Here is a 26,412-nt window from a genome sequence, read left to right on the forward strand (position 1 = left end):
ATGTGCAGACAAGAAGAAAGAGTTTGTTGCTAAAATATTTGAAATTCCCTCGATGAGAATGAAAAGGTACTTGATGTGGATGAAATCATCAAATAATTCAGCTTGCTTGTTACTATTGAGGTAGATAGAGAGGACTTCTCTTTGTCCTCGATTGATAGATTACTTGATCTTTAATTTATCTTGGATTTTCAGGATTCGCTTTTGAAGAAACACAAGAAGTGTTGCACCGACTTGGAAGATTCCACCATCAGGGTCAAAGTCATCATCAACAATACTCAGGGACCTGATGGAGTTCAAATGCAGAATGCCCTACAAACTTTTAAGGAATTCTAGAAGCGAGATTCATCTTGAGGAAAATGACACTTAGTCATTTTAATGTTTTTTCTAGTGGCATTTGATTATGTCAATCAACACCTCAGGTGTCATTTTGTAGTTGCACATGTGCACTTGTTGAGTGCACAAGTCCTAAGTCAAATCAAACTCTTATTTTGACTTAGTCTTAAAATTAGCTGTAATTTCCTATTTTCATGTTGCACCCCTCTTCTATATATATGAGGGTTATTATTGTAATAAGAATCTTTTTCCATTGTTGTTTATGCAACGAAACTCTGCCAAAGTGAAGAGCAAATTTAGACTTGGTGTTTATTTTGTAAATTTGCAATTTAATCAAGAAGGAGATAAGCTTGGCATTCAAACTTTGTTTTGAGTACAATCTTATATGTTGTATGAATGTTCTTATGTCATCAGTATCATATATTCTTGAATGATTAAAGTTGGATATAGTTTGTGGTGCTACATATTGAGAGTTTTTGAGTCTTTGCAAGTAATCTTTGAGTTACTTTGAAAATTCAAGAATTGGGAATTAGTTGAGAGAAGGTTGCTTTAAGTATTTGAGCTTTTACAAGTTATCTCTAGAATTTGTATTTAAAAGATTAAAAGTAGACTTTGTGCTATGCGGATTATTTGGTTAGAGTAGATAATCTTTTTAATATATTTGCAAGTCTTTGAGATGACAATATATTTGGGTTACAATGGTTGATAGGAGTTTAGTATACAAAGGAATCTTTGAGTTCTTAGGTGTGCATAATTATCGTTCCTAGGTCATTTTCAGAATAAGGGAAGTAATGAAAGACTTTGTTCTTTCATAGACACTTTACTTCCCAGTTAATTTAGTTTTAATATTACTGCAAGTTTTGAGTTGTTTAAGTTAAGGGAAATCTATTCTTAAAAGAGATGGAACTGGTTCTGAAGAAAGAGAACTAAGTTGTTATTGTACCTTGGATCAATGTAAAATTAGCAAGTAGATGAAATAAAAAGTAATTGCAATAGAAGGGGGAGCCTTCCCTTTAATTAGGAGGGATCATATCTTGCCTTCTGAGAGATATTATCCCAAGTGTTGTCATGAAACACAAATTTTGTGAACCTTCACCAATTTACAAAATTTTCACCCAACTATGAGTTTATGCTAATTTTGTGGCATAAACTTCAACTTTTGTATATTTCATTTGCCTATGAGTTTATGCGAAGTTTGTGGCATGCCAAGTAGCATTTCAACCATATTTCTGATACATTTAGCCTCCATCATCTTATTATTAATGCATCAACTCACATGGGAATGATGCTCAAACCCCTTCACATAATGATGAAACATGGGTTGAACTTTTTGCTAGACTGAAATGCCCATCGTATTAAGCTTTCACTTATGTATTTGGAAGACCGCCTCATATGCAAATCACATATTAGTTGTCATCCACGATGGCAAACTTCATAGTCATTCTATTCTTAGATTCCCCTTTCTATGGCCAATTTGGCCAAATTATTTGCAGACCCAATCCCTTCTCGGTATATATGTGATATCTTGAAATTTAGGAAGGAATTAGCAAGTTCTTTAATTAGTTTTAACCATTTGTCCAACTTCCAATTTAGGCCAGATTTTTGTCTTATGACATTAATGGTAATGAGTGAATCTCCTTCCAAATGGATCTGATCTATCTGAAGCTCCTTACCCAATTCCAACCTTAGTAGGGCTACTCTAAACTTAGCTACATTTTGTGTTATCTCCTAAGAAAACTACTCTCTCAGCCAATATATTTTTGTTATGATATCTTGCAATGTATCCAACATTGTTGGGGCTAAGGTTGCCTTTGAAGGCCCCATCAAAATTTATCTTGATCCATGCCGCCTTAGGGGCACACCAACTAACACTGTTACATGGATTAAAAAAGAAGATCAACCTTCCTCACCCCATTAACGAGGGAGACTTTGAGGACATTGAATGCTTTATTCATCTCATTATCCCAATTTGTGAAAGTGTTGCCTTTCAGTGGCTTCCTATTAGCTATCAAATTAACTAGTTATTCAACCATATTTTCAATTTTCTTAATCAAATTTTCTCTAGGCATAGCCTTATCTTGAAACATCTGACGATTACACTCCTTCCATAATTCCCATATAATACAAGAGAGGAGAACCTACCACAAGCTGTCAAGCAATCCTTTTCTTATCCTTTTACGCCGCATAACAAAGCACTTATCAAACTTCTGTGGGATTGGGTATTAAAGATTGAGTTTTGACATAAATTGATTCCAACATGCCTCGGCATATGGGCAACCCAATGGTAAATGATATGTAGTTTCCTCTTGTCTTTTGCCCATACAACACTTACTACTTAGACCCATTATTCTAAGTTTGCTAAGCTTGTCTTGGTCAGAATTCACTTTAGTGTGGTCATCTAGGCAAACACTCTAGCCTTTACTAGACAATATTTACCTCATAACAGATTAGTGGGCCAATTAAGCTTATCCAATGCAACTTCTTTCACCCTATACCCCTAACTTCACCTTATATTCCCCACTCGCAAAAGCACACCACCAAATAACATCATCCTTATCAGATATAGAGAAGCATCTGCTTCTCAAAATTCCATGTAGTCTTTCCTCCTGATCTTGAGACACATTCATATTTTCAACAAAATTCCATTTCCATTCCTGTCTACCATTACCCATAAAGATTTCACCATAGTCACAAAATTTATTGCCCCATAGCCTAGTAGTATCCCTTCTTATGTCTTCTAAATTTGGGATGTTTTTCATTGGATAAAACCCCTCCAATGAGTCTTTCCAGAAGGAGGCACATTTTCCACTCTTTATTTCCCATGTTATATGCTTAGTTATTACATCTCGACAGTCAAGGATGTGATTCCAAATTGTAGATCCTCTAAGTGGATTTCTTGTGTTGAGAATATGAATGGGCTCATCCAAGCCCAAATACTTCTTCTTTGAGATCTACACCCACTTTTGATTTCCTTTTGTATACATGCTCCACACAAGATTAGCATCCACTATTAACTTTATCATGCTCAATTGTCTTAGACTGGTTCCACCTGCATTTTGAGGCAAGTAAATTTTTTCCCATGTTATGAGAGGAAATTTTTGGCTTTATTCAATCCCACTCCAGAAGAATCTTCGCATGATCTGTATCATATCCTCCTCAATTGCTTTGGGGATTCACATGCATGACATGGAATGCATTGGGATGGTTGATAAGACAGTTTTTAGTAGTAGTATTCTTCCTGTCGAGGTGAGCCATCTTCCTTTCCACAACTTCATCTTACTATTACAACTATTGATTAAGTTCTCCCAATAACAATTTTTATTAATACCAGCAAATAGTGGCATCCCCAAAAATCTCCCTGAAAAGTTGGCCACTCTTAAATCTAGGATTCTTGCTACATCTCTTTAAAGGTTAGGCTGGACATTTAAAAACAAGACTTCATATTTTCTTTAGTTTATGTTTTGGCTTGAAGCTTTGTTGTAGTTATCTAATAGTGTGCAAATGGTTCTTGCTTCAATTTTGCTAGCTGTCTCAAATAGAAGTGTCATTAGAAAATTGTTGATAAGAAATTGGAGCAAGGCTGGGGACAACATCAATTCCTTACCCTCCTCTCTAAGGTGCCTAATGCTTCTCCCCAAGCCTCAACCATTATTATGAACAAGAAAGGTGAGATTGGGTCTCCCTATCTTAACCTTTTTGATGACTCAAAGAATGTTTGTGACACCCCATTTACCAACACAAAAAAAATTACAGTGTTTATGCAACTGCAAACCCATTCAATCCATTTGTCACCAAAACCAAATCTTAGTAGGACACTTGCTAGAAATTGTCTGTCTACTAGATCATAGGCCTTTAGGACATCAAAATTTTATTATTACGCTCACTACTCTAGTTTTTCTTGTTGAGTGGATTGCTTCGTGGGCAACAATAATGCCCTCAATAATTGATCTCCTCGGTGAGAAGCCACTCTGTTCCTTTGAAATTACCTTTTTGAGTACGCCTTTCAATCTATTAGCAATGATCTTTGTGATTATTTTGTAGATTGTGTCACAAAGAGCTATAGCTCTATAGTAATTCATACTAAGAGCCTCTTTCTTTTGGGGGATTAAGGCTAAGAATGTGTGGTTCAAGGCCCCAAGCATGGTTATTTTTTTCTTAGACTCTTCCACAACCCTAAATAGATCTTCCCCCACAATTTCCTAGAAATGCTGAAAAAATCTAGCCAAAAAACCATTAGGCCCTGGAGCTTTGTCTAGATTGAGCTGAAAGGTAGCTTTCCTAACCTCCTCCTTAGAGGTCTCCTTATAGAGTAGGGCATTCTCCTCATTAATTAAAGTTGCTATCATTTGTAATATGTTGTCTCATGTTTCTCGATTCAAGATAGTTCTAAAATATCTGACAGCTTCTTGGTTGACTTCCTCAACCGATTGACTCACAAATCCATCTTCTTTTTTGATTTCCACTATGCTTGTTTTTCATCGTTTTTAATATTCACCACCATATAGAATTACAATTACTAAAAGAATTTGAAAAATGGTTCAATGACGACACATTCAAAACAATGCCAAGTATTTTTCAATAGTTGTACACAATCCATGACTTGAAAACCGACGCTATATTTCCACTTGTTTATATTCTTATGACTACCAAAATAGGAACTGCTTATACATAAGTACTTGCGGAATTAAAACAACTTTAACCTTATCTAAACCTGAAAAGTATACTTATTGATTTTGAATTAGGTTTTGTGGGAGCTATGTCTTAACATTTTTCAAATGTTGATATCGAGGGATGTTTTTTCCATTTCTCTCAATGCTTGTGGAGGAAAATTCAAGAAGAAGGTCCATAAACACATTACAGTGTCTATGAAGTCTTTGCATTTGAGATCAAGAAACTTGTTGCATTAGCTTTCGTGCCTCAAATAGACGTAATTGATGCATTTGAAACACTTCTACAATCTCCTTATTATACAAAACATGAGGATAATTTGCAAGGCATTGATGATTATTTTGAAGACACCTAGATTGGTAGACTAACCAAAAGAGGCAACAAACGATCACCCAAGCTTCCAATCGCAATGTGGAATTGCTATTCGGCCATTCAGGATGATCTTCCCAAAACCAATAATGCTATTAAGGGATGACATAGAGGATTTAGTGAATTGCTTCAAGCATCACACAACTAAGTCTGGAAATTTATCAAAGCAATGAAAAAAGAGAATAAGATAGAGAAATATATGGCCGGATGCATTGGGCAACGGAGAAAGAAAAAATATCGTGATCTCAAAGCAAGATTAAAAAGACTGGTTGATGGTTATGACAACCGTAAAATTTTAGATTATTTAAGAGGTATGGCTCATAATTTGACACTATAATTGAAAATTTTCATAATAAAGTTTTTTGGCAATGTACTTTTAATTTGTAAATTTTGTTTTCCTTCCTCTATAATCTTATGGGCATATCTTGTCAATGGGTTATTTTTACCAGGGGTTATTTTTGCCTTGGGTAATAATGACGCGGGGTTGTTGTTACATGGGTTATTTCGAACATGTTATTGTATCACGATATATCTTGACTAGGTTGTTTTGTCCCGTGATATCTCATCAAAATAACCCAACCAAAATAACCCATGACACGATAACTCGGTCACAATAACCCAACATTTGACAAAACATCCTAAGGTAATAATATCCCATCTTCACAATAACCCCACGTTAAATTATCCTGAGTCCAAAACAACCCACGGTGGAAAGGATAACTGACACATGATAATTGTTCACATTTAGTAAGTGCATGTTATAAATCAGTGTTGAAGAAGTCTTTTATCAATGAGTGCGTGCTATTTTTATTAGAATATCAGTGATGATGCCTCTTCAATTTTTAGTAAGACAAAAAGACAAGAAATTACTTGTTTTAAATGGTTACACATGTTTGCTTCATTGACAAATCACGAATAAAATGATTAGACATTATACCGATTATTTTACAAAAAAATGTTCAAGTTGGTGCCATATTACGATAGAAACAAAATCCGGTGATGTGACAAGTAGTACAAAACATAATCATGCTCTGAAACCTGAGATGATCACTGTCAAATGCAAATTGAACGAAGTGAAAGACAAGGGGTGCTTGACTAAAGATTCTACAAGAAATATCATTTCTGCTTCATGTATTAATACTTGATTACCTGCGACGGGAGCATTATTGTCAACTAGTGCATTGTCCAAAATGATTTAAAGAAAAAGATTAAGGTTTGAAGCACCGCCACCAAATCCTCAAACATCGACATATCTTACCTTACTAGTTGAATATACAATTATTGATAGAGGGGAAATTTTTCCTTTTCATGATAGTAATGATGAGAATCATTTTTTAATATTCACCACCACAGAGAATTACAATTCCTAAAAGAATGTGAAAACTGGTTCAGTGACGGTACATTCAAAATTGTGCCAAGTATTTTTCAACAGTTGTACACAATGCATGGCTTGAAAACTGATGCCATATTTCCACTCATTTATATTCTTATGACTAACAAAACAATAGCTTCTTATACACAAGTACTTGCAGAATTAAAACAACTTCAACCTTATCTAAACCCGAAAAGTATACTTATTGATTTTGAATTAGGTTTTGTGGGAGCTATGTCTGAAATTTTTCCAAATGTCGATATCGAGGGATTTTTTTTCCATTTATCTCAATGCTTGTGGAGGAAAATTCAATAAGAAGGTCAATAAACACGTTACAATGTTTATGAAGTCTTTGCATTTGAGATCAAGAAACTTGTTGTATTAGCTTCCGTGCCTCAGATAGGCATAATTGATGCATTTGAAACACTTCTACAATCTCCTTGTTATTCAAAACATGAGGATAATTTGCAAGGCATGATTGATTATTTTGAAGACACTTGGATTGGTAGACCAACTAGAAGAGGCAACAAACGATCACCCAAGTTTCTAATCACAATGTGGAATTGCTATTTGGTTATTCAGGATGATCTTCCCAAAACCAATAATGCTATTAAGGGATGTCATAGAGGATTTAGTGAATTCCTTCAAACATCACACAACTTAGTCTGAAAATTGTTCAAAGCAGTGAAAAAGAGAATAATTAGAGAAATATATGTCTGGATGCACTAGGCAACCGAGTAAAAGAAAAATTGTGATCTCAAAGAAAAACTAAAAAGATTGGTTGATAGTTATGACAATCGTAAAATTTTGGATTATTTAAGAGGCATCGCTCGTAATTTGGCACTGTAATTGAAAATTTGAATAATAAAGTTTTTCGGCAACATACATGTAATTTGTAAATTTTGTTTTCCTTCCTATATAATCTTAAGAGGATATCTAGTCAATGGGTTATTTTTGCCTTGGGTCATAATGACATGGGGTTGTTTTTACATGGGTTATTTCGAACAGGTTATTGTGTCACATGATATTTTGACTGGGTTATTTTGTCGTGTGGTATCCCATCAAAAAAACCTAGCCAAAATAACCCACGACACAATAACCCGATCATAATAACCCGACGACAAAACATCCCAGGGTAATAATATCCCATCTTCACAATAACCCTACATTAAATTACCCCAAACCCAAAACAACCCATGGTGGAAAGGAGAGCTGACACATGATAATTGTTCACATTTATTAAGTGCGTGCTATTAATCAGTGTCAATGAAGTCTTTAATCAGTGAGTGCATGCTATTTTTATTGGAATATTAGTGATGACGCCTCTTCAGTTTTTAATAAGACAAAAAAAGAAGAAATTCCTTGTTTTAAATGGTTAGACATTTTTGCTTCATTGACGAATCACAAATAAAATGATCTAACTTGATACAGATTATTTTACAAAAAAAATGTTCAAGTTGGTGCCATACTATGATAGAAGTAGAATCTGGTGATGTGACAAGTAGTATAGAACATAATCATGCTCTGAAACCTAAGATGATCAGTATCAAACTTAAATTGAACGAAATGAAAGACATGGCATGCTTGACTCAAGATTATACAGGAAATATCATTTTTGCTTCATGTTCTAATATTTCATTACTCATAGTGGGAGAATTACCGTTAACCAGTGCATTGTCCAGAATGATTCAAAGAAAAAGATTAAGGTCTAGAGCACCACCACCAAATCCTTAGACATCAACAAAGCTTACCTTACTAGTTGAATATACAATTATTGACAGAGGGGAAATTTCTCTTTTTCATGATAGTAATGATGAGAATCATTTTTTAATATTCATCACCACATAGAATTGCAATTACTAAAAGAATTTGAAAACTGGTTTAGTGATGGTACATTCAAAATTGTGCCAAGTATTATTCAACAATTTTACACAATCCATGGCTTGAAAACTGATGCCATATTTCCACTCGTTTATATTCTTATGACTAACTAAACAAGAATTGCTTATACACAAGTACTTGTAGAATTAAGACAACTTCAACCAGGTTATCTAAATTCGAAAAGTATACTTATTGATTTTGAATTAGGTTTTGTGGGAGCTATGTCTGAAATTTTTCCAAATTTCGATATCGAGGGATGTTTTCCATTTCTCTCAATGCTCGTGGATGAAAGTTCAAGAAGAAGGTCTACAAACACGTTACAGTGTCTATGAAGTTTTTGCATTTGAGATCAAGAAACATGTTGTGTTAGCTTTCGTGCCTCAAATAAACGTAATTGATGCATTTGAAACACTTCTACAATCTCCTTATTATACAAAACATGAGGATAATTTGCAAGGCATTTTTGAATATTTTGAAGACACCTGGATTGGTAGACTAACCAAAAGAGGCAACAAACAATCACCCATGTTTCCAATCGCAATGCTGAATTTGCTATTCGGTTATTCAGGATGATCTTCCCAAAACCAATAATGCTATTAAGGGATGGCATAGAGGATTTAGTGAATTGCTTCAAGCATCACACAACTTAGTCTAGAAATTTATCAAAGCAGTGAAAAAAGAGAATAAAATAGAGAAATATATGGTTGGATGTACTGGGCAACTGAGCAAGAAAAAATACTGTGATCTCAAAGCAAGACTAAAAAGATTTGTTGATGGTTATGATGACTATAAAATTTTAGATTATTTAAGAGGTACTGCTCATAATTTGGCACTGTAATTGAAAATTTGAATAATAAAGTTATTCGACAACATACATGTAATTTGTAAATTTTGTTTTCCTTCCTCTATAATCTTATGGGGATATCTTATCAATGGGTTATTTTACCAAGGTATTTTTTTTTTGCCTTGGATCATAATGATGTGGTTTGTTTTTACATGGTTTATTTTGAATAGGTTATTATGCTGCAGGATATTTGGACTAGGTTATATTGTCGTGCAATCATTTTTTCACTCCTTGTTTTAACTAAAACTTGATCTATGATGTTCACTAAATGTCTTAATATCTGCTACTAGAATAAACATCATAAGAGCCATATATGCTACTATAATAAACATCATAAGAGCCAGATTCAACTACAATAATAACACATAACATCAACTACACTAAACTTTACACAAATTTGTCTCTTGTTGGAAAGATACAACTTAAAATAAGATTATAAATTTATTCAAGTTCTTATAGTTACTATTCATTGAAACAATCTTAGATATCTTTGAGTGTAATCATCAATTTTGATCGATTAAAATATTCTATACATTCTATTAATATATAGTTTATAAAATATAATTTTAATTTTTTTTCTAAATTTTTAAAAATCATAAAATATTAAAAATATTATGAAATAGCTAAAATAAAAATTATTGATAAAATGTATTTATTTATTTGTACTTTTAAAACTGCAATGGGTAGCCCAAGCTCTCACCAATAAAATCATACTCCGAACCTATTTATTTATTTTTATTTAAAAAAATAAATATCTCAATATTTATAAGAATCTTTAAATATTAAACACCGTAATCATCAACCTGTATTAAGTAAACACAGTAGTCATAAACATGGTACAAGGCAAACATTTACAGACAGACATCATACTCTATGATACGGATTTGGAGAGCGAAGGGATCTTGCAAGTACTCACTAGGTACTCAGTTCATGTTTCTTCTTCATGGCAACTTTATCATGAGTAGTACTCACACAACCTTTTGCGGGAAGTTTTTTTCGAACTAGCGCAATGGCAGAGGCCGCCAATCGCACTTTCAAATAATCTCAACATACAGCAATAACTGTGAATCAACGGAGAAAAATAAGCAGCAATGGCGGCCACTAAAGTTTGCTACAATACAAAATGTGGTGCCACATCGAGTGGCAAGTGGAGAAGCGGATGGGTTCTCCGTTCGGGACAATTCGCCGATCTTTGCGATTCTTGCGGGTATGAGTAATTCTGTCATTCTTCCTTTCGATTTATGTCCAGGGGTTGATTTTATTCAGCTTGTTTTCAATTGATTATTTTATGACTAGATAGCTGTTTATTATTATTATTTTTTCTTTTTTCTTTAGGTCAATTAGTTCGCCAATTTCCTGGGTTACCTATTGTAAGTTTCAGTGAAATGCGAGTTGTCAGCTTGCAATGTTTAATCTTGACAGAAAGAGGAATGCTACTGGTTAAGAATATTCTTTTAGCGTTCCCACAAACATTTGTGGGGTTGTAGTGCAGCTGGAGAAATATTACTAGTTTTTTTTTCCTTTTTCCTTTTCTTCTGTAAGGTAAAGAGGGAAATATTACCAGTCTTTTCTTTTTGGGTAGTGAGGAGCCATGTGGGAAGGTGTATTGTCATCTCTGTTCAAGCATTATGTCTTTTCTGAAAATTCTCTTGCGGCTTGTATGTGCGACTTCAATCACAATAGATTGTTTTTTGTTTGTTTGAACGCGCTTAGGGAAACATGAAGTCTTTTGCTAAGAAGTAGTCATTTGGGAGCGTATATTTTGAACTCTGTCCAAGGGGTGTCTCTTCCCTCATCTAAGAGGGAAACTTAGGAGACCTTTTCTCTAAGAAGAAGAAATATGGGAGCTTATCTCTGTTTCCTGTCAAAGAAGTATCTTTTTGGCCGATGTTCACCCGCTTTGTGGAACATAGCATTCAAGTTTTTTTTTTTCTTTTTTTTTTTTTCGTTTAAATGCAAATGACGAAACGGTACTTAGGTAGGGCACTGTAAAACACAAGAAACTTTTCAGTTCAGAAGCCCAGTTCCTATGTATCTCTTGAAACATGTCCTAAGATATCTCTTCCCATAGAAACTAACCTTAGATTTGGCACCAGTCTTGGTCTGGATTTTGGGACCTCTATTTCAAAAGATTTGGTTTGGGTTGTTCTTGTTAAGGAACTACTACCTAGGTATTGCCTAGAGAAGCTGTGTTCCTTGCTATCCTATGTTCCACCAACTTTTTGGGATACGAGAATAGGGTACACGTTTCCAGGATGGAATTTTTGAGGCCATTTTTGGAAATGGCAGGGGACGACTACATACACACATATATTTACACACATACATACAATATACACACACACATATGTGTACATACATATACATGTACATATCTATATATATATACGTATACATACATATATATGTATGTATATGTACATATATTTGTATGTATATATACATACATATAGATACATACATATATACATAGACATAGATATACATATACATATATACATATATGTATAAGTATAAGTTTACGTATACGTATATGTATACGTATACATATACATATACATATACATATACATATACATATACATATTCATATACTTGTTTTATATACACACACACACACACAAGTATACACATACACATACACATACACATACACATATACTTGTTATATATATATATATGTATATATATATCGAGCTAGGGTCTTTTGGCATCGACAATTATTTGCGATCTACTCCAAAACTCGAGTTTGGAATGGATGCATATTCAAGCTAGTATTGAACTTTGATTCTTTGTCGCAATCCAAAATGATGTCATGTGGTGAAATGCTATAAGCTACATTGAGTTGCTCTTGCATTAAACACCTGGCGTTGTTTGAAAAGTGGATCTTACACTTAGGTAGTTCTAGAGGAAATTCAGATGCTCCACCTCATCTTGTGAAACCCATGATGAGATGTCTAATGGTCTTCCTTTCCACTTGACTAGGTATTCTCCATATTGCTTGTTTTTGGTCTTGCGTCCAATCCTATTGTCCAACATCTGCTCTATCTATTCTTGTGATTGTTCTTTGAAAGAAATTTCTGTGATGTTGCCCTTTGATTGTCCTTCAGGGTAGTGATGGAGATTTGCAATGTTGAATATAGATGCTATACCAAGTACTTTTTGTAACTCAGCCTCATCATGGGTGTTCCTTGAATCAACATGCTAAGAATTTTACATGGACCAAACTTCCTCATCGTCAGCTTGTTATATGTGCCTATAGGAAATTTTTCTTTTCTAAGATATACCATAACTCATCCCTAAAAACAAAGTCTTTGTGCCTTTGCTTTTCATCTACCCACCCCTTGTATTTGTTGTATACCGTCTCCAAGTGTTCCCTTACTTGATTGTGTACTGTTTCTATGTGCCTTGCAAATTCCTCCGCTTCTACACTTATTTTGTTTTCCTTGTTGATACCTTTGATTTCTGCTACTTCTCTAGGTTGCAATCCAATTAGAATTTCAAGTGCTGTCTTCCCTATGCTTCTGTTCACTAAGTTGTTATCTGCAAACTCTACTTGTGGTAGAATTATATTCCAATTTCTTGTCTTATCTCCCACTAAGCATTGCAACAAATTGCCCAAATTTCGGTTTAATGCTTTTGTTTGTCCAACACTTTGTGGGTCAAATGCTGAACTAAATTTTAGGTTTGTCTTAATCTTTTTTCCATAATGTTATCCACAAATATCTTGTGAACTTCATGTCCCTGTCTAAGACTATGCTTTGCGGTAATCCATGCAATCTCACAATCTCTTTGAAAAATAAGTCTACAAACATGTACAATAGCATGGGTCTTCTTACAAGGAATGCAATGTGCCATCTTAGAAAATCTATCTACTACCACAAATATAGAAACATGTCCTCTTTGTGTTTTTGGTAGTCCCAATATGAAATCCATGCTAACATCCTCCCAAGGTCTCTCCAATACTGTCAGAGGTTGATACAATCTTGTATCTTGACTACTTCCCTTGGCAACTTGACAAGTCCTACACTCTTTAAGAAATTTTCTTACATCCTTATATATTTGAGGCCAAAAACAATGTCCATTCACCAAAACCACTATCTTATTAATGTCAAAGTGTCTTGCTAATCCACCACTATGTTTCACCTTGGTCAAGTTCTCCCTCATTGAACTCCTAGGAATGCACAATTGGTTCCCTTTGAATAGCATGCCATCCTAAATGAAATAATCCAATCGCTTACTCTTGTCTATCACAATTGGTTCCCATCTTGCTTTCCAATCTTCCACAAAATCTGGGTCATCCTCATCCATGTGTTTGAGCTCTTCAAATCCCATCACTTCTATCCTCATTCTTATCAATATGTTTCGCCTTTTGCTCAATGTGTCTGCAACTTTGTTTTTTGCCATATCTATGCTTTTACACAAATGTGTAACTCCACATGAACAACACCCATCTCATGTCTCTAGTTCAACTTTCCTTGACTGCTCAAATATTGTAGGGCTTGATGGTCACAAATTCCTTTAGTAATAGATAACGTCTCCACTTCTTCAAGGCTTCGATTATGGCATATAACTCCTCGTCATAGATTGAATATTTCTTCTTACATCAGGCAAAATTTTATTGAAATAAGTTATCGGTCTCCTTTCGTGACTCAAGACTGCTCCTATCACACTTCCACTAGCATCACAATCAATCTGAAATACTTTGTCAAAGTTAGGTAATGCCAACACTAGCTGCTGTTACTTTTTACTTTAGTAATTCAAAACTCTCATGTGCTCTTGATGTCTACATGAACTCCTTCTGATCTCCCCTAATTGTTTCCGTAAGTGATGTCCAAATGGCATTGAAATTCCTGATGAAATTCCTAGAGAAACTTGCCAATTCATGAAAAAATCTTACCTCTGTGATTCGTGATGGTGTAGGCTATTCAACAATTGCTCTTAATGTTGGATCCATCGTCAATCCTTTTGTAGAAATAATAAAAGCCAAATATACTAATTTTGTCCTCATGAAACTACATTTCTTAATGTTTATCAGTAGCTTCGTTTCTCTTAAATATTTGAAATACTTATTAATGTGCTGTAAATGTTCTTCTTTGGTTCTATTGAAAATTAGAATATCAACTAAGTAAGCAATAACTTACCCAAAAAATTTCTTCAATACCTCGTTCATCAGTCTCATGTATGTGCTTGGTGTGTTAGTTAACCCAAAAGGCATGACCAACCACTCATACAAACCCTAATCTGTCTTGAATGTAGTCTTCCATTCATCATCTTCTCTAATCCTAATTTGATTATACCCACTCTTCAAGTCAATCTTTGTGAAATACTTTGCGCCACTCAAGCAATCCATAACGTCATCCATCCTTGGTACTGTAAATTGGTACTTGATAGTGATCTTGTTGATAACTCTTGAATCTGTGCACATTATCCACTCTCCATCTTTATTTGGTGCCAATATTGTTGTTATTGCATATGGGCTTAAACTTTCTTTGATCAATCCCTTAGCAATTCCTGCACTTGTCTATTTAGCTCCACATTTTTTGTTGATGTCATCCAATGTGCCACATTGTTTGGTAGGTTGGCTCCTGGTGTTGGGTCCATTTGATGACTGATACTTAGGACTGATGGTAATCCTTTTGGCACATTCTTTGACACAATATCTTGGTACTCCAACAATTCAATGAGTTTCTTCTGTAGTGGCTCTTCTTCCTTTGTGGTGGCATTTTCTGCATTTTGGGTATGACACTTCCTTGGGATCAATGCAAAGCACATGTTCTCATATCTTAGTCCATTCAAGAATTTTCTCCTATCAGCGAAATAGATTCTAACATTACCGCACACTTCACTTTTACTCTCTTCTTCTAAGGGCATAAGGATATGTCTTTTGCCATTTAAGGTCAAAGTGCAAGTATTCTTTCTCCCATCATGAATCACCTTTTTCTCATACTGCCATGGCCTTCCCAACAATATATGATATACATCCATTGGCATATCAAACAACACTTCATCATTATACAATCCTATGTGAAATTTCACCAAAAATTATTCACTTACCAATATCTTATGTTTATCTTGAATCCATGAGATCCTATATGGCTTCAGATGTTTTATCCTTTTCAACTTCAGCTTATTCATCATTTCCTTAGAAACCAAATTGTCTCTACTACCACTATCAATTTTATCTTTACAACACTTACCTGATTTGCATTTTGTTTTGAATAGACTTTTCCTTTTTGCTGACTCCATAGGTGATTTTGTCTATAATGAAGCCCTCCTTATTACTAATGATTCACCCTTCTCAAGTTTTCCTATTGAACTCAGTGATTCAATAGGTTCTTCCTCTGCATATGGTGCCCTTGCACTATTCTTTGCCCTTTTGCTAGCACTCTCTTGATAGCATTCAAATGCCCTATGTCCTTCACCTCCAGATTTGAAATAGGTTTCTTTGAATGTTCTCTTATCAACTCTCTTGTCGCCTCTCTGATATCTTTCATTGCGCTAGGTATTGTTGCCTCCTTTTGCTATTGCTGTAGGAACTTTGTCATTCCTCCTTCAGTGATAGAAATTAATTACCTCTTTCTTCTTTGCATTATGGGCTTTTGCATTTGTCCTTCCTTTGCTGCATTGTGGTTCATCTCTTTGGAATCTTCCTTCTCTATCTCTCAGCTTATGTTCAAATCTTTTGTTCAAATTTTCCTCAACTTTCAGTGCAAATTGTTATGCCTTTTCCATTGTTCTCATTGTCACTAGGCTCAATTCTTCTTGAATGTTTGTCTTGAGGCCATTTAAGTATGGTGCCATTTTCTCTTTGCTAGCTTCACAATGTCTAGTTATGATAATCATCTCATGAATTCTCTCAATGTACTTGTTCATCGACTTTTCTTTTTGCCTTAGGTTGGGCAACCTCTTCAACAGTTCAAGCTCATGATCAATAGGTATGAATTGATTCTTTAGTTTTGTCACCATTTGATCCCACTTTATGGCTCTTTCTTTTCCTCTCCTATTCCTATCTAACTGAACTTCCACTACATAGCAACATTTCCTTTCAATTTGGTTTTTGCAATTCTCACTCTTCCCAGATCTTCAATTTCTTTATACTTAAAATATTCTTCTATATCATATATCCAATCAATCAATATCTAGGATTCAAATCATCCCCATAGCTAGAAATCTCAATTTTAGGTCTTTTATCTATATTGGAAATAGCTTTCAATATCTTGATTTGATTTGATTGTTTTTCTTTTAGGGTTTCTTCATCCAGATCTATGGATTGAGCTCCTAATTCATCATTGCTCTCATCCTCACGCCTAGGTTTTAGACCTCTTTTCCTACCTTCTTCTTCAAAATCCAATTGGATCTTCATTGTTGTCATTAAAATTTGAAAACTTGGAGTTGGACTCGACTCAGCAAAAAAATTGACATAGAATCGACAAAAAATAAGCCTCATAATTACACCAATAAAAAGAAATCAATGTATTTAGAGAACATAAAAGTCTAATTTGACTATCAATTTGTCATAATTCAGACATTACACCGAGCATATGACCCTCAAACTCTCAAAATTTGAAGTTTTAGTCACTATGTCTGTTATGTTTAGGTGCCACAAGAGTCCAGGTTCAGGACTCGAGAGTCCAAGCCTAAGACTCGAGAGTCTCGGAGCAAGACTTGACCAAGAAGTCAACTAGACTCGACTCAAGGGTCCTGGTCAACTTGCCTTGGCCGCCTCGAAGAGATGCAAGTTGAGAGAGTCCTGCCTAGTATTCAACGAGTCCTCAAACTATGGTTGTTATCATTTCTTGCGATCCTTCCATTCTTTTGGCAACATTGGCCATACCGACACTTGTAAGCTGCTTGAAGTCAACGATTTGTTTACCCTTGGATCTGCTAAAATGTCTTCCCGATGGATCAAAAAGTCATTCTAATACCACTTGATGTAGTCACAAATGGAGAGCCCAAAGAGGGATTGTCTGACCATGCAACCTAGAGTTAACACAATAGAATAGATTTAGAATAGCAAAGCAACTTCTCATTGATTCAATAACATAGAAAAGCTACAGTTGGCTCATTGGAATAATACATTTAGATTATGAATATAGATTGGCTCATAGGCTGCCATAGACTTATTACGAGCTTACATGCAAAGATATGATCATAACAACTATTATCACTCTACTACTTTGTTGTTATTGTAAATTAATTTGCAAATGACTATCTTCCTAAGATTGATTTCTCACTCGCTTTCTTTGTACTACTCTATAACTTCCGTAGTTATTCTACTTGCCTCTTGGTGGATTCGATGGATGTTTATATATCAGCTCCAAGCTTTAGGAATGATCTGTGTTGGCCACAAGATGTTCCAAATCTTGACGCCAAGTGTAAAGTATAGGCTGGCCAAGATCCATTGGTGAAGCGTTGGGTGTTGGAGAAACTTGATGCGGTTCTATGTGAAGGTCCTTTTGGTCTTGTATTGCCTTGAAATATGCTGGATTGAACTCTATAAGGCGCAAAAACGTTCCACAAACCTCCTTTGATGAACTAAGTTTGCCTATCCTTTGCTGTGGTCTTCAAATAGTGATAAATTTCTGCAATAGGCTTCAAAACTCTCGAGATTTGGATATGATGTGTATGAGTTAGTATTGAACTTTGACCCTTTGTCACAATCCAAAACAATGTTATGTGATGAAATGCGGTAAGCTACATTGGGATGTTCTTGCATCAGAGAGGTACTTGAACATGTTTCTTAAGTCCTCTTGGTTCCTCGACATTAAAGTGAACCTTTTGCTTGCTAAGCCTCTTGAAAGCACTTCTACAAGTTGTTTTCATTTTAAGGTTTTTTTTTGCAATAGTTTTGCACAAACAAAAATATTATTGGTATTTTTCTTGTTTCAAAACACATAAATGATGTGCCTTGTTTGGCTAAACACCCAAAGTTTGGGAGTTGCCTTTCACTTTTCTAAACACCCAAAGTTTGGGAGTTGCCTTTCACTTTTCTTTCTTCTTTGTATGGAAAGGCTAGAGGAAAGGATAGGTGGTTCTGGTATCCTTGTTGGGGTAGGGAGGAGTATGTGGTTCCCTATCATTTGACTAATGGTAGTTGGGAGATGGAGGGTGAGATATCTAGGATTGGGGCAGAAAGAATTCATTGAAGGGTGGGGGATTACATCAACTTCCTAGCATTAGGGATGAATGCATGGGCTATTGGGTTGGCACTATCCCTAACCTCCCATTTCTATTTCTATTGGCAAAGACAATACAGCCTTATAGATGTGGTATGCAAGTGAATTTGTCATGCTCCTATCCCTAACTCTTGCATCCAATTATGTTGGAGTTAGTCCCTCTATAGTTACCACCTATTAGAAAGAAGTGAGTGTTTTTCTTTTGTTACCCACTAGTAACTCTTTTGCCAATTTGCTTGGAGTTTGCATGAAGGCCTCTAGTTTCATCCCCATTTAAACATGTCTTAGCCACAACCCATGTAAGAATAGTAGAATCCTCGTAGGCTTTGGAAGAGCCATGCACTTTTACTAGTAAATCACAACCACTTCGACAAAATCTACATTTGATGTTGCAAGGGGTATGTTGTAGGCATGAGGTGGTATCTAAAAGTCATGAGCCATAATGTCTATTAACATAAGCCTTGCAACATAAAGTACCTTGGCTAGTTTTTATCTAGCTTCCACTTCAAAAGTCTATGGCACAACCATTGCATTGTAATGTATAGTGGTTAGTTTGTTAAATATGTTGCACTTGGTAAGACTATTTACACAACCCTTGCATTGTTGGCTGCCTAAATTTAGAGCATTCTCTAAGAAATTCTTATTAATATGTTTATTAGTAGATGTTGTAGAGCCTCTCTCACTAATTTTTCTATGATTTGCTTCCTCTAAACATAATTTTATAATACAAGGATGTTGTTGAGAAAGAAACAAAGAAAGAAATTATATTAATATCCATGGATGACCAAAAGTAGGTTTATGGGACTCAAGAGAACAATGGTATATATACAATAGAGAGTTAAAAGTCCCACCAAGAGGAAGAACAAAAAGGTATAAATAGCTAAGAATGGGTACTAAGAACCTTGAAGGGAAAAGAGCATCCATAAAGGAAAATTGAAGAACATTAAGTAACATTGTTTGGACTAGAAATAGTGAAGTCACTAGTGTCATCATCAATCACTATGAAGGGGCTAATACAAGATCTGATAATGCTTATCGAGTATTGTCGAGGGCCGGGAGGGGTACTCCCACTAGGATCACACCTAACATCTAAGGCTGAAGAAACCTCTATAGTTGTGGAAAAGCTTGTAATATGCATTTGTACTCGTGACTAGAGAGGTGGAGAGGAGTAGATTAATGACAACAAGAGGAATTTGGGCCGCACCATCAAGAAACAGGACCATGATGTCGAGGGGAAGGATGTTGAGGCAAAAGTTGTGAGAGATGTCGACTTACAAGTCTTTTGGTGTCTATGAGACAACTATCAATATTCGAAGGCTATTAGGGATATTGGTCTCTTGGATGTGTTGAAAGTAGGACTTGAACAACCTAGAGGGTCCAAAATCCCCACAATTCACATGTAATAATTTGTGTTGAAGGGTGATGGCCTCCTAAAGATAAATAGCCAAACACTTTCGGTCTAAATATGTAATGAAAGTAGTGAGACTGTTGCATGAGTCTTGGTATTGGCAGCAATATCTCCATTTGATTTCATAATAAATGGGGCATTTGAAGATGAGACGTTCTTTTGTCTCAACTTCGTGGAGACAACAAAGGCGACAATTTTGGTCAAAGTGAGGAATACAATGATCAGAATCAACTTGTAGTTGATGGGAACATACCCTCATTTTGCCAAGGGGAAACCTCAAGCCATGTGACCAATGACATTAAAAGTGAGGGTGGCAAAGGTATACCATCTTTGACCTGGAAATAATGCTTAGCGTAAAAATCAAGCTTTGGGCTAAGAGGCATAGGAGGGGAGTTCTAAGTGACCTAGATGTATTGCTTGCAGGTATCCCTTTTAATAGCTTTGGTGATGGTCTCCTTTGGAGGAAGGAGCCAAGGGGCATCCAAGGAATAGATGAAAGGAGGTAGTTTGTCAATAGAGATGCCAATAGAAAGGAGGGAGGTAGCCTTGAAGTACCAATGATGATGGTACTAAATTGAACCTTGTGAAGTTATCTTCTCAGAAGAGCAAAGAGCCAAATTTGGATATTGGTCATGACCGAAGGTGGAGTCACCCATGGATCCAAGTCTGTGTATGTAGAAAGTAAGTTGGAAGATAGTCTTGATATGCAATGGTTAGGCAACAAAATTTGCTTGGATAATAGTTTGAGGAACAATACACTTGCACCTAATAAGGCATTGCAACATTAGAGTCTAGACCCTCTAAATATGTGCCCAATCAATAGATCCCAAGCTAGGTTCCCAAACATCTAAGTTGCACAAAACTGTGGGCTTGATGATGTTATCAAAAAGACATATCTTTTGAAGGGATATCTTTGAAGAGGGTCTTGAAACATTGATGTTACAAGAGAGAGATAGAGGGACATTCCTTACAAAGATGTTAATGTGAGGCAAGCTTCATGTTGAAGGAGGGGTCAGAGAATTAGACTCCCAAGTATGTGTAAGTGGATGTGATCTCCAAGGCTGCCCGCTAATAAAATAATTGGAATTTGGAAATAAGACATTTGGAGATATTGAAAATCATGACTTTTGTTTTGTTGAGGTTGACCACAAGTTGGAGTAGATCACAAAAATAAGAAAGGGCATTAAGTTGTTATTGTAAACCTTTAGTAGAGTGGAAGAGGAGAGCAACATCATTAACAAAAAGTAGAATGGCAATAATCACTTCATAGAAAGTGCAACCATTGCTCGTGTGAATGTGTTGGAGAAATACCTCCAAATCGTCAATGTAGATGCTAAAAAGGGTCAGGGAGAGAGGACATCCTTGTTGGACCCCAAGGGTACTCCCAAAAAAGCTGGAGAAATTGTGAGAGGTATGAAGCTACCCAATAACTATCTCATAAAGCCTCCAAGCAATGACATCGAGAGAATAAGGAATGCCAATATCATATATTCATTGGAAAAGCATGTGTCAGAACTGAGTCAAAGGTCTTCTTGAATTGTATGAAACAACAAAAGACTATGGAAGATTAGTGGTGAGCCTCCTCAACAATAGCCTAGAGTGTGAAGATGTGGGAATATATCTATCAAGATAAAGGAGAGATAGGTTGACTAATCAAGGGTATAGTCATAAAAAAAATAGATGGTGAGATGCTTAGTGATAGGGGACATGGTGGGATAAGGTGTAAGGAGTGAGAAATATCAAGAGAATGAAGGAGATTGTGGTATGATCAACAAGTAGGAGTTGAGGAGAAATAAACCATGGATATAGGGTATGAGGTGTTGGAATTATCCAAATCTGAAAGCAAATACCAAACCAAAAACCATTAGTAAACAATGCCAAATGAATAATGTCAAAGAGTTAACTAAATGTACATGATAGGCTTGCTATATAGGCAAGCAAGTGAAGTGAGGAGGTAGGCAACAACCATTGACTACCCCTACATAGGTGTGACACTTGTGAGGAAAATGACGTGCTCATGCAAGTGGCAAGCCGAGATGCAATAGATGTCTCCAAAAGGGAGTACATGCATCTACATCATATGAGGTGAGACAAAAGATTAAAATGCCTAACTAAACTTAAGCTTATGTGTGAATAGGTCTATGCTTGTAAAGGTGATATCCTAACTATTTAGATAAAGACACTATTTACACTAACACCCCTTAAGTGCAACTTAGGGATTAATGTATACAAAAATGATGATGATGGGTCCTGGCTACTAGCCATGTTAAGTACCCATGCACAATGCAAGTTTCCCATAAAGTGTAGAAAGATAGAAAACCCAATGGGGAAAAACTACCTTCCAAAAGAGAGATGATAAGAAATATGCATGAAATGTTCCCCTTCATAGGAGAGAGAAAAGAGAGACTATGTAGCCCCCATAAGATGATGCTCAAATACTCCATGTGTTGCTTTTCTGTGAAGAACCTCTGGATGCTCTTGTTGAAGCATCTTTGAATTCTGATACAACAATTGATGGGAAAGATGAACAATCCATACTGAAAGCTGGGAATGCATGACTCTTTTTATCCATTGCCTTGGAAGATTGTGAACTTGATGGAGACTCTATGCTGGATTCTGAAATCCCATGTTGGTCAAGAAGTTGCGTTTGGTGATGAATCCTTTTCTGCATACATATATTCTCATTACGTTTTGATTTTTTGCAAAAGACACATTTCACTTTTTCTTTCTTGGTTTTTACTTGATTTGAAAAAGTGTCAATTTGATTAGAGGATTTCTTGTCTTTCTTACTTTCCTTATCCTGTTGATATTTCTGTTTCTCTGCTTTGTTTGAAGCCTTTTGTTTCTCGTTTCTTACAATGAGTGCTTGAGATTTAGTGGTCGTCAAGGTGCCCATTTGGATTTACTTATCTTGGTCCCTTATTAAGTCTGCAATGAAATTATCCAAAGATGGTATTTTCCATGCGGCTGCAAGAGCTCTTTTAGTGGAATAAAAGGTGGATACAAAAACAGAATAGTCAGGACTTAGTCTTGAAAGAATGGAAAGGATGAGCTGATCCTTTTTCTTTTCAATGCCACATTCTTTAAATTGCAACCTTAATGATTTGAATTTTGTGAAATACTCATCCAAAGTGTCAAAGTCTCTTGGACTTGAACTTAAGAGTTCATTTTCTAAGTCATGACTTCTTAGTTCACCAACCTTCCCAAAGAGTTGTTCAAGGGCTAGACAAACTTCATTGGGTGTTTTCAAGGCTTCTACATGGAATAAAAGTTTTAGAGATAGATTTAGACATAGCAAGCCAAAAGCTTGATCACATGAATTAAACCATTTTTCTTTATCTTTTGCTGCATTGGACTCTTTTTTTGTACCCATAGTTACCTTGTATAACCCTTGATTCTTCAACATAAAGGAAATGGGTAATTTCCATTCATGATAGTTGAAGGGTATTAAAGGTTTAATGGTTTTGTTGAACTCCATGCTTAGTAGATTTAGTTGTAAACTTGATGTGAAGAAAGAAATGCTGAAAAAGAAATGTGGAAGTGTTCAATGACACAACTCACGGAAGTGCACAATGGCACAGCTCAAGATGCCCCCCCTTTATAGAATATTTGGTGACCCCCACTAGAGTTTGGCATTTTGTAAGTGCTTTTTACAATGCATCAAGGTCCATTGCGTAGAGAATGTCAAAACATAAACTTTTGCAAAAAAAGTGCTCAATTTCGAGCTATGTTTAAAAGTCATGTGACAATCAATTTCGAGCTAAACGACCTATTTCTATTTGCTTCTGCACTAAATGACTAAAAAATGCTGTAAGGTGAGATCCAACCTATGCATGCAACCACTCGTTGGAATCGACTTTGAATTAGCTTTCCAATGAGTACTCACACTTAAAAAAATTCCTTTCCATTTGCAAGTTATGGCAAAATGAAAAACACTCCCCCCTTACAAACACTAATAATTGCAAAAAAAACCACTCCCCTTTACAAAATTTGAGTGCCAAACAGCTGATTAAAAAAATACCTCTAGCATTTAGTATGCTGAGTGTTGATAAGGAGTATGGTTCATAAAACCCAATGTCTTTTTAAAAAAAAAATTACTTTACTAATAAAAAAGTAGGAGAATGCCAAGTAGGGCTTAGGAGAAGTAACATGTATGCAGCACTTTGACCAAGTCACCTTCAAAGGTGCTAGCAGGAAACCAAATTTTCTAGCCCCAAAAGTGGGAGAAGGCTGTTGAAGACTAAGCGAAAAATACCCCTCTCCTCTCTTTGGATCGATTAAAGGCAAGGCCACATATGATAGCATTTGGGAAGGGTTTTGCTAGCATGGCTATAGTACTATGTTGGGATTAGCCAGAATCTGAAAGCAAATACCATACCACAAACCATTAGCAACAAAGCAAATGGATAATGTCAAAGAGTTGACTAAAGTATAGATAATAGGCTTGCATATATAGGCAAGCAAGTGAAGTGAGAAGATAGGCAACAATTATTGACTACCCCTACATAGGTGTGACACTCGTGAGCAAAGTGACACATGTTCATTCAAGTGGCAAGCCAAGATGCAATAGGTGTCTCCAAGAGGGAGTACATGCGTCTACACCATATGAGGTGAGACAAAAGACTAAAATGCCTAAGTAAACTTAAGCTTATGTATGAATAGGTCTATGCTAGTAAGGGTGATATCCTAACTAGTTAGATAAAGAAACTATTTACACTAACATGAGGGACTTATAGGTGAAAACATAATCCACGACACTTGCACCACCACCATGAGGAAAACAAGCAAATCCATCAAACTTAGGGAATCGAAGGAGACCATTAAGAGTGTGGAGGCTCAAAGATTCCCCTAATCAAAGATGTCTCTTGTAGGCCATGATAACACTATTCCCATTAGCAAAAACTCTCTGTAAACCAAACTCCTTAGGGTCCATCTCATGAAGACATAGCTCATCCTTGGCCAAATCATGAAAGCGTGTCTAGAGGGTCCCCGTGCAGGCTTTAAAGTCACCCAAAATGATGGTATCACTAGTTGAGGAGTGTTTGGAGATCTTTGTATAGAGGTCTAGGTAGTGATCCCCATTAGTGTGAATGACAAAAGAAGAAGAGGCAGAAGGGGGAGTAGAAAATTGCAATGAAGACATCTTGAATGGGAAGAGGTCCCTTATGAATTTGAAGCCACATTTATCTCGAGTATTTATTAGAAGCAATCATTGAAACACTTGGCTATTTCAAATGATGTTGGCCACCTCTCGAAAACCACAAACACCACCTGATCTATGAGTTTCATGGAAGAAGGTTGATATCCAAAAATAGGAAGTAACAAGAAGGAGATCCCATTTCGTCTTGTGAGTCTTAGTGAGGCAGATGAGATTGTAGGAAGTAATCACTCCCTGAAAGTACCTAAAAAGGACCATATAGAATCATTGCAGTTCCAACAAGTAATGGAGATGCCATTGCCACTCATTGTGGCCTGAGATTCTTGTCATGCGGATGATCTAGAGTGTGACATCTAAATATATCTTTTCAGGGAGGGAGAAGAGATTTCTCATTGCTCTAAGAGCTTGTAGACGGTCCTTAGCTGTTTAAAATTGGATGATGAGTTCTGTTTGGAATTGCCCAAGCCTTGTGGAGAGAGATATCCCTCAAATCTAAGGATTTGTGCATGAATGCATGATCAAATTATAAGGGATTGATGGGTTTTGGTAGGCTACAAACTTGGATATTCAATGCCTTAGCTTGTTGTCCCCTTTCTTCATTGCATTTGGCTTGAACAACCATCGTAACAATAAAGGGTGCCTTCTTTCCTTTACTACGTACAAATGAATTAAATTCATCAACTTATTTTTGGATATATTTGTATTGGGCCTTCATTTTTTAAGGTGTCCATGGTTGGTGATGATCTTTAAATTTTGATTTTGATTTTCAAAAACTAGATTATTAAGTTACTGTAAAAAAGGAGACTCATTGGTAGCTTGAGCCTATTCAAAGATAGGTGACTCAAACTTGCAAATTGGAAATGATGTCGTCTTTTTCTTCTAGCTGCTTTTGATGATGTCAACTCTCTTAGTTCATTGCGACGTATTTTGATCTTAGACAACCTATTGCTAAGGCTAACATATTTATTGTGTGTGGATAGTGCCTTAAGGTGAGGAGTTTCAATCCGTTACATACACTCATAATTCATAATATAGCAGGGAGTTGCAAAATAAAACCCCTTGCTACAATCTAGCACACTCACAATTTGGCTAGCACTGTCTCATGCCCTAGTTGTATGCTGATTATTGATGAACATTGAAAATGATAAGAATTTTTTTTGTCTACACACTACAAATATTACAAACTTTTGACATACCCTA

At 35.8% G+C, this 26,412-nt stretch overlaps 1 protein-coding gene across 3 annotated transcripts in view; it reads left to right on the plus strand.

Annotated features, from left to right (window-relative positions):
- Window positions 1-10,283: 10,283 nt before the first annotated feature.
- LOC131060799 (B3 domain-containing protein Os07g0563300) overlaps window positions 10,284-26,412 on the plus strand; it is a 103,919-nt gene continuing 87,790 nt past the window's right edge. For 2 of the 3 annotated variants that reach the window (XM_057994206.1, XM_057994207.1), the window contains exon 1: window positions 10,284-10,674. In XM_057994206.1, coding sequence (XP_057850189.1) covers window positions 10,559-10,674 — 116 coding nt within the window. In that variant the 5' untranslated portion in view covers window positions 10,284-10,558. The remainder of the gene's footprint in view (window positions 10,675-26,412) is intronic. The other variant, XM_057994209.2, reaches the window with a different exon arrangement.

The sequence above is a fragment of the Cryptomeria japonica genome, chromosome 10, assembly GCF_030272615.1.
Source record: "Cryptomeria japonica chromosome 10, Sugi_1.0, whole genome shotgun sequence".
Classification (NCBI taxonomy): Eukaryota; Viridiplantae; Streptophyta; class Pinopsida; order Cupressales; family Cupressaceae; genus Cryptomeria; species Cryptomeria japonica.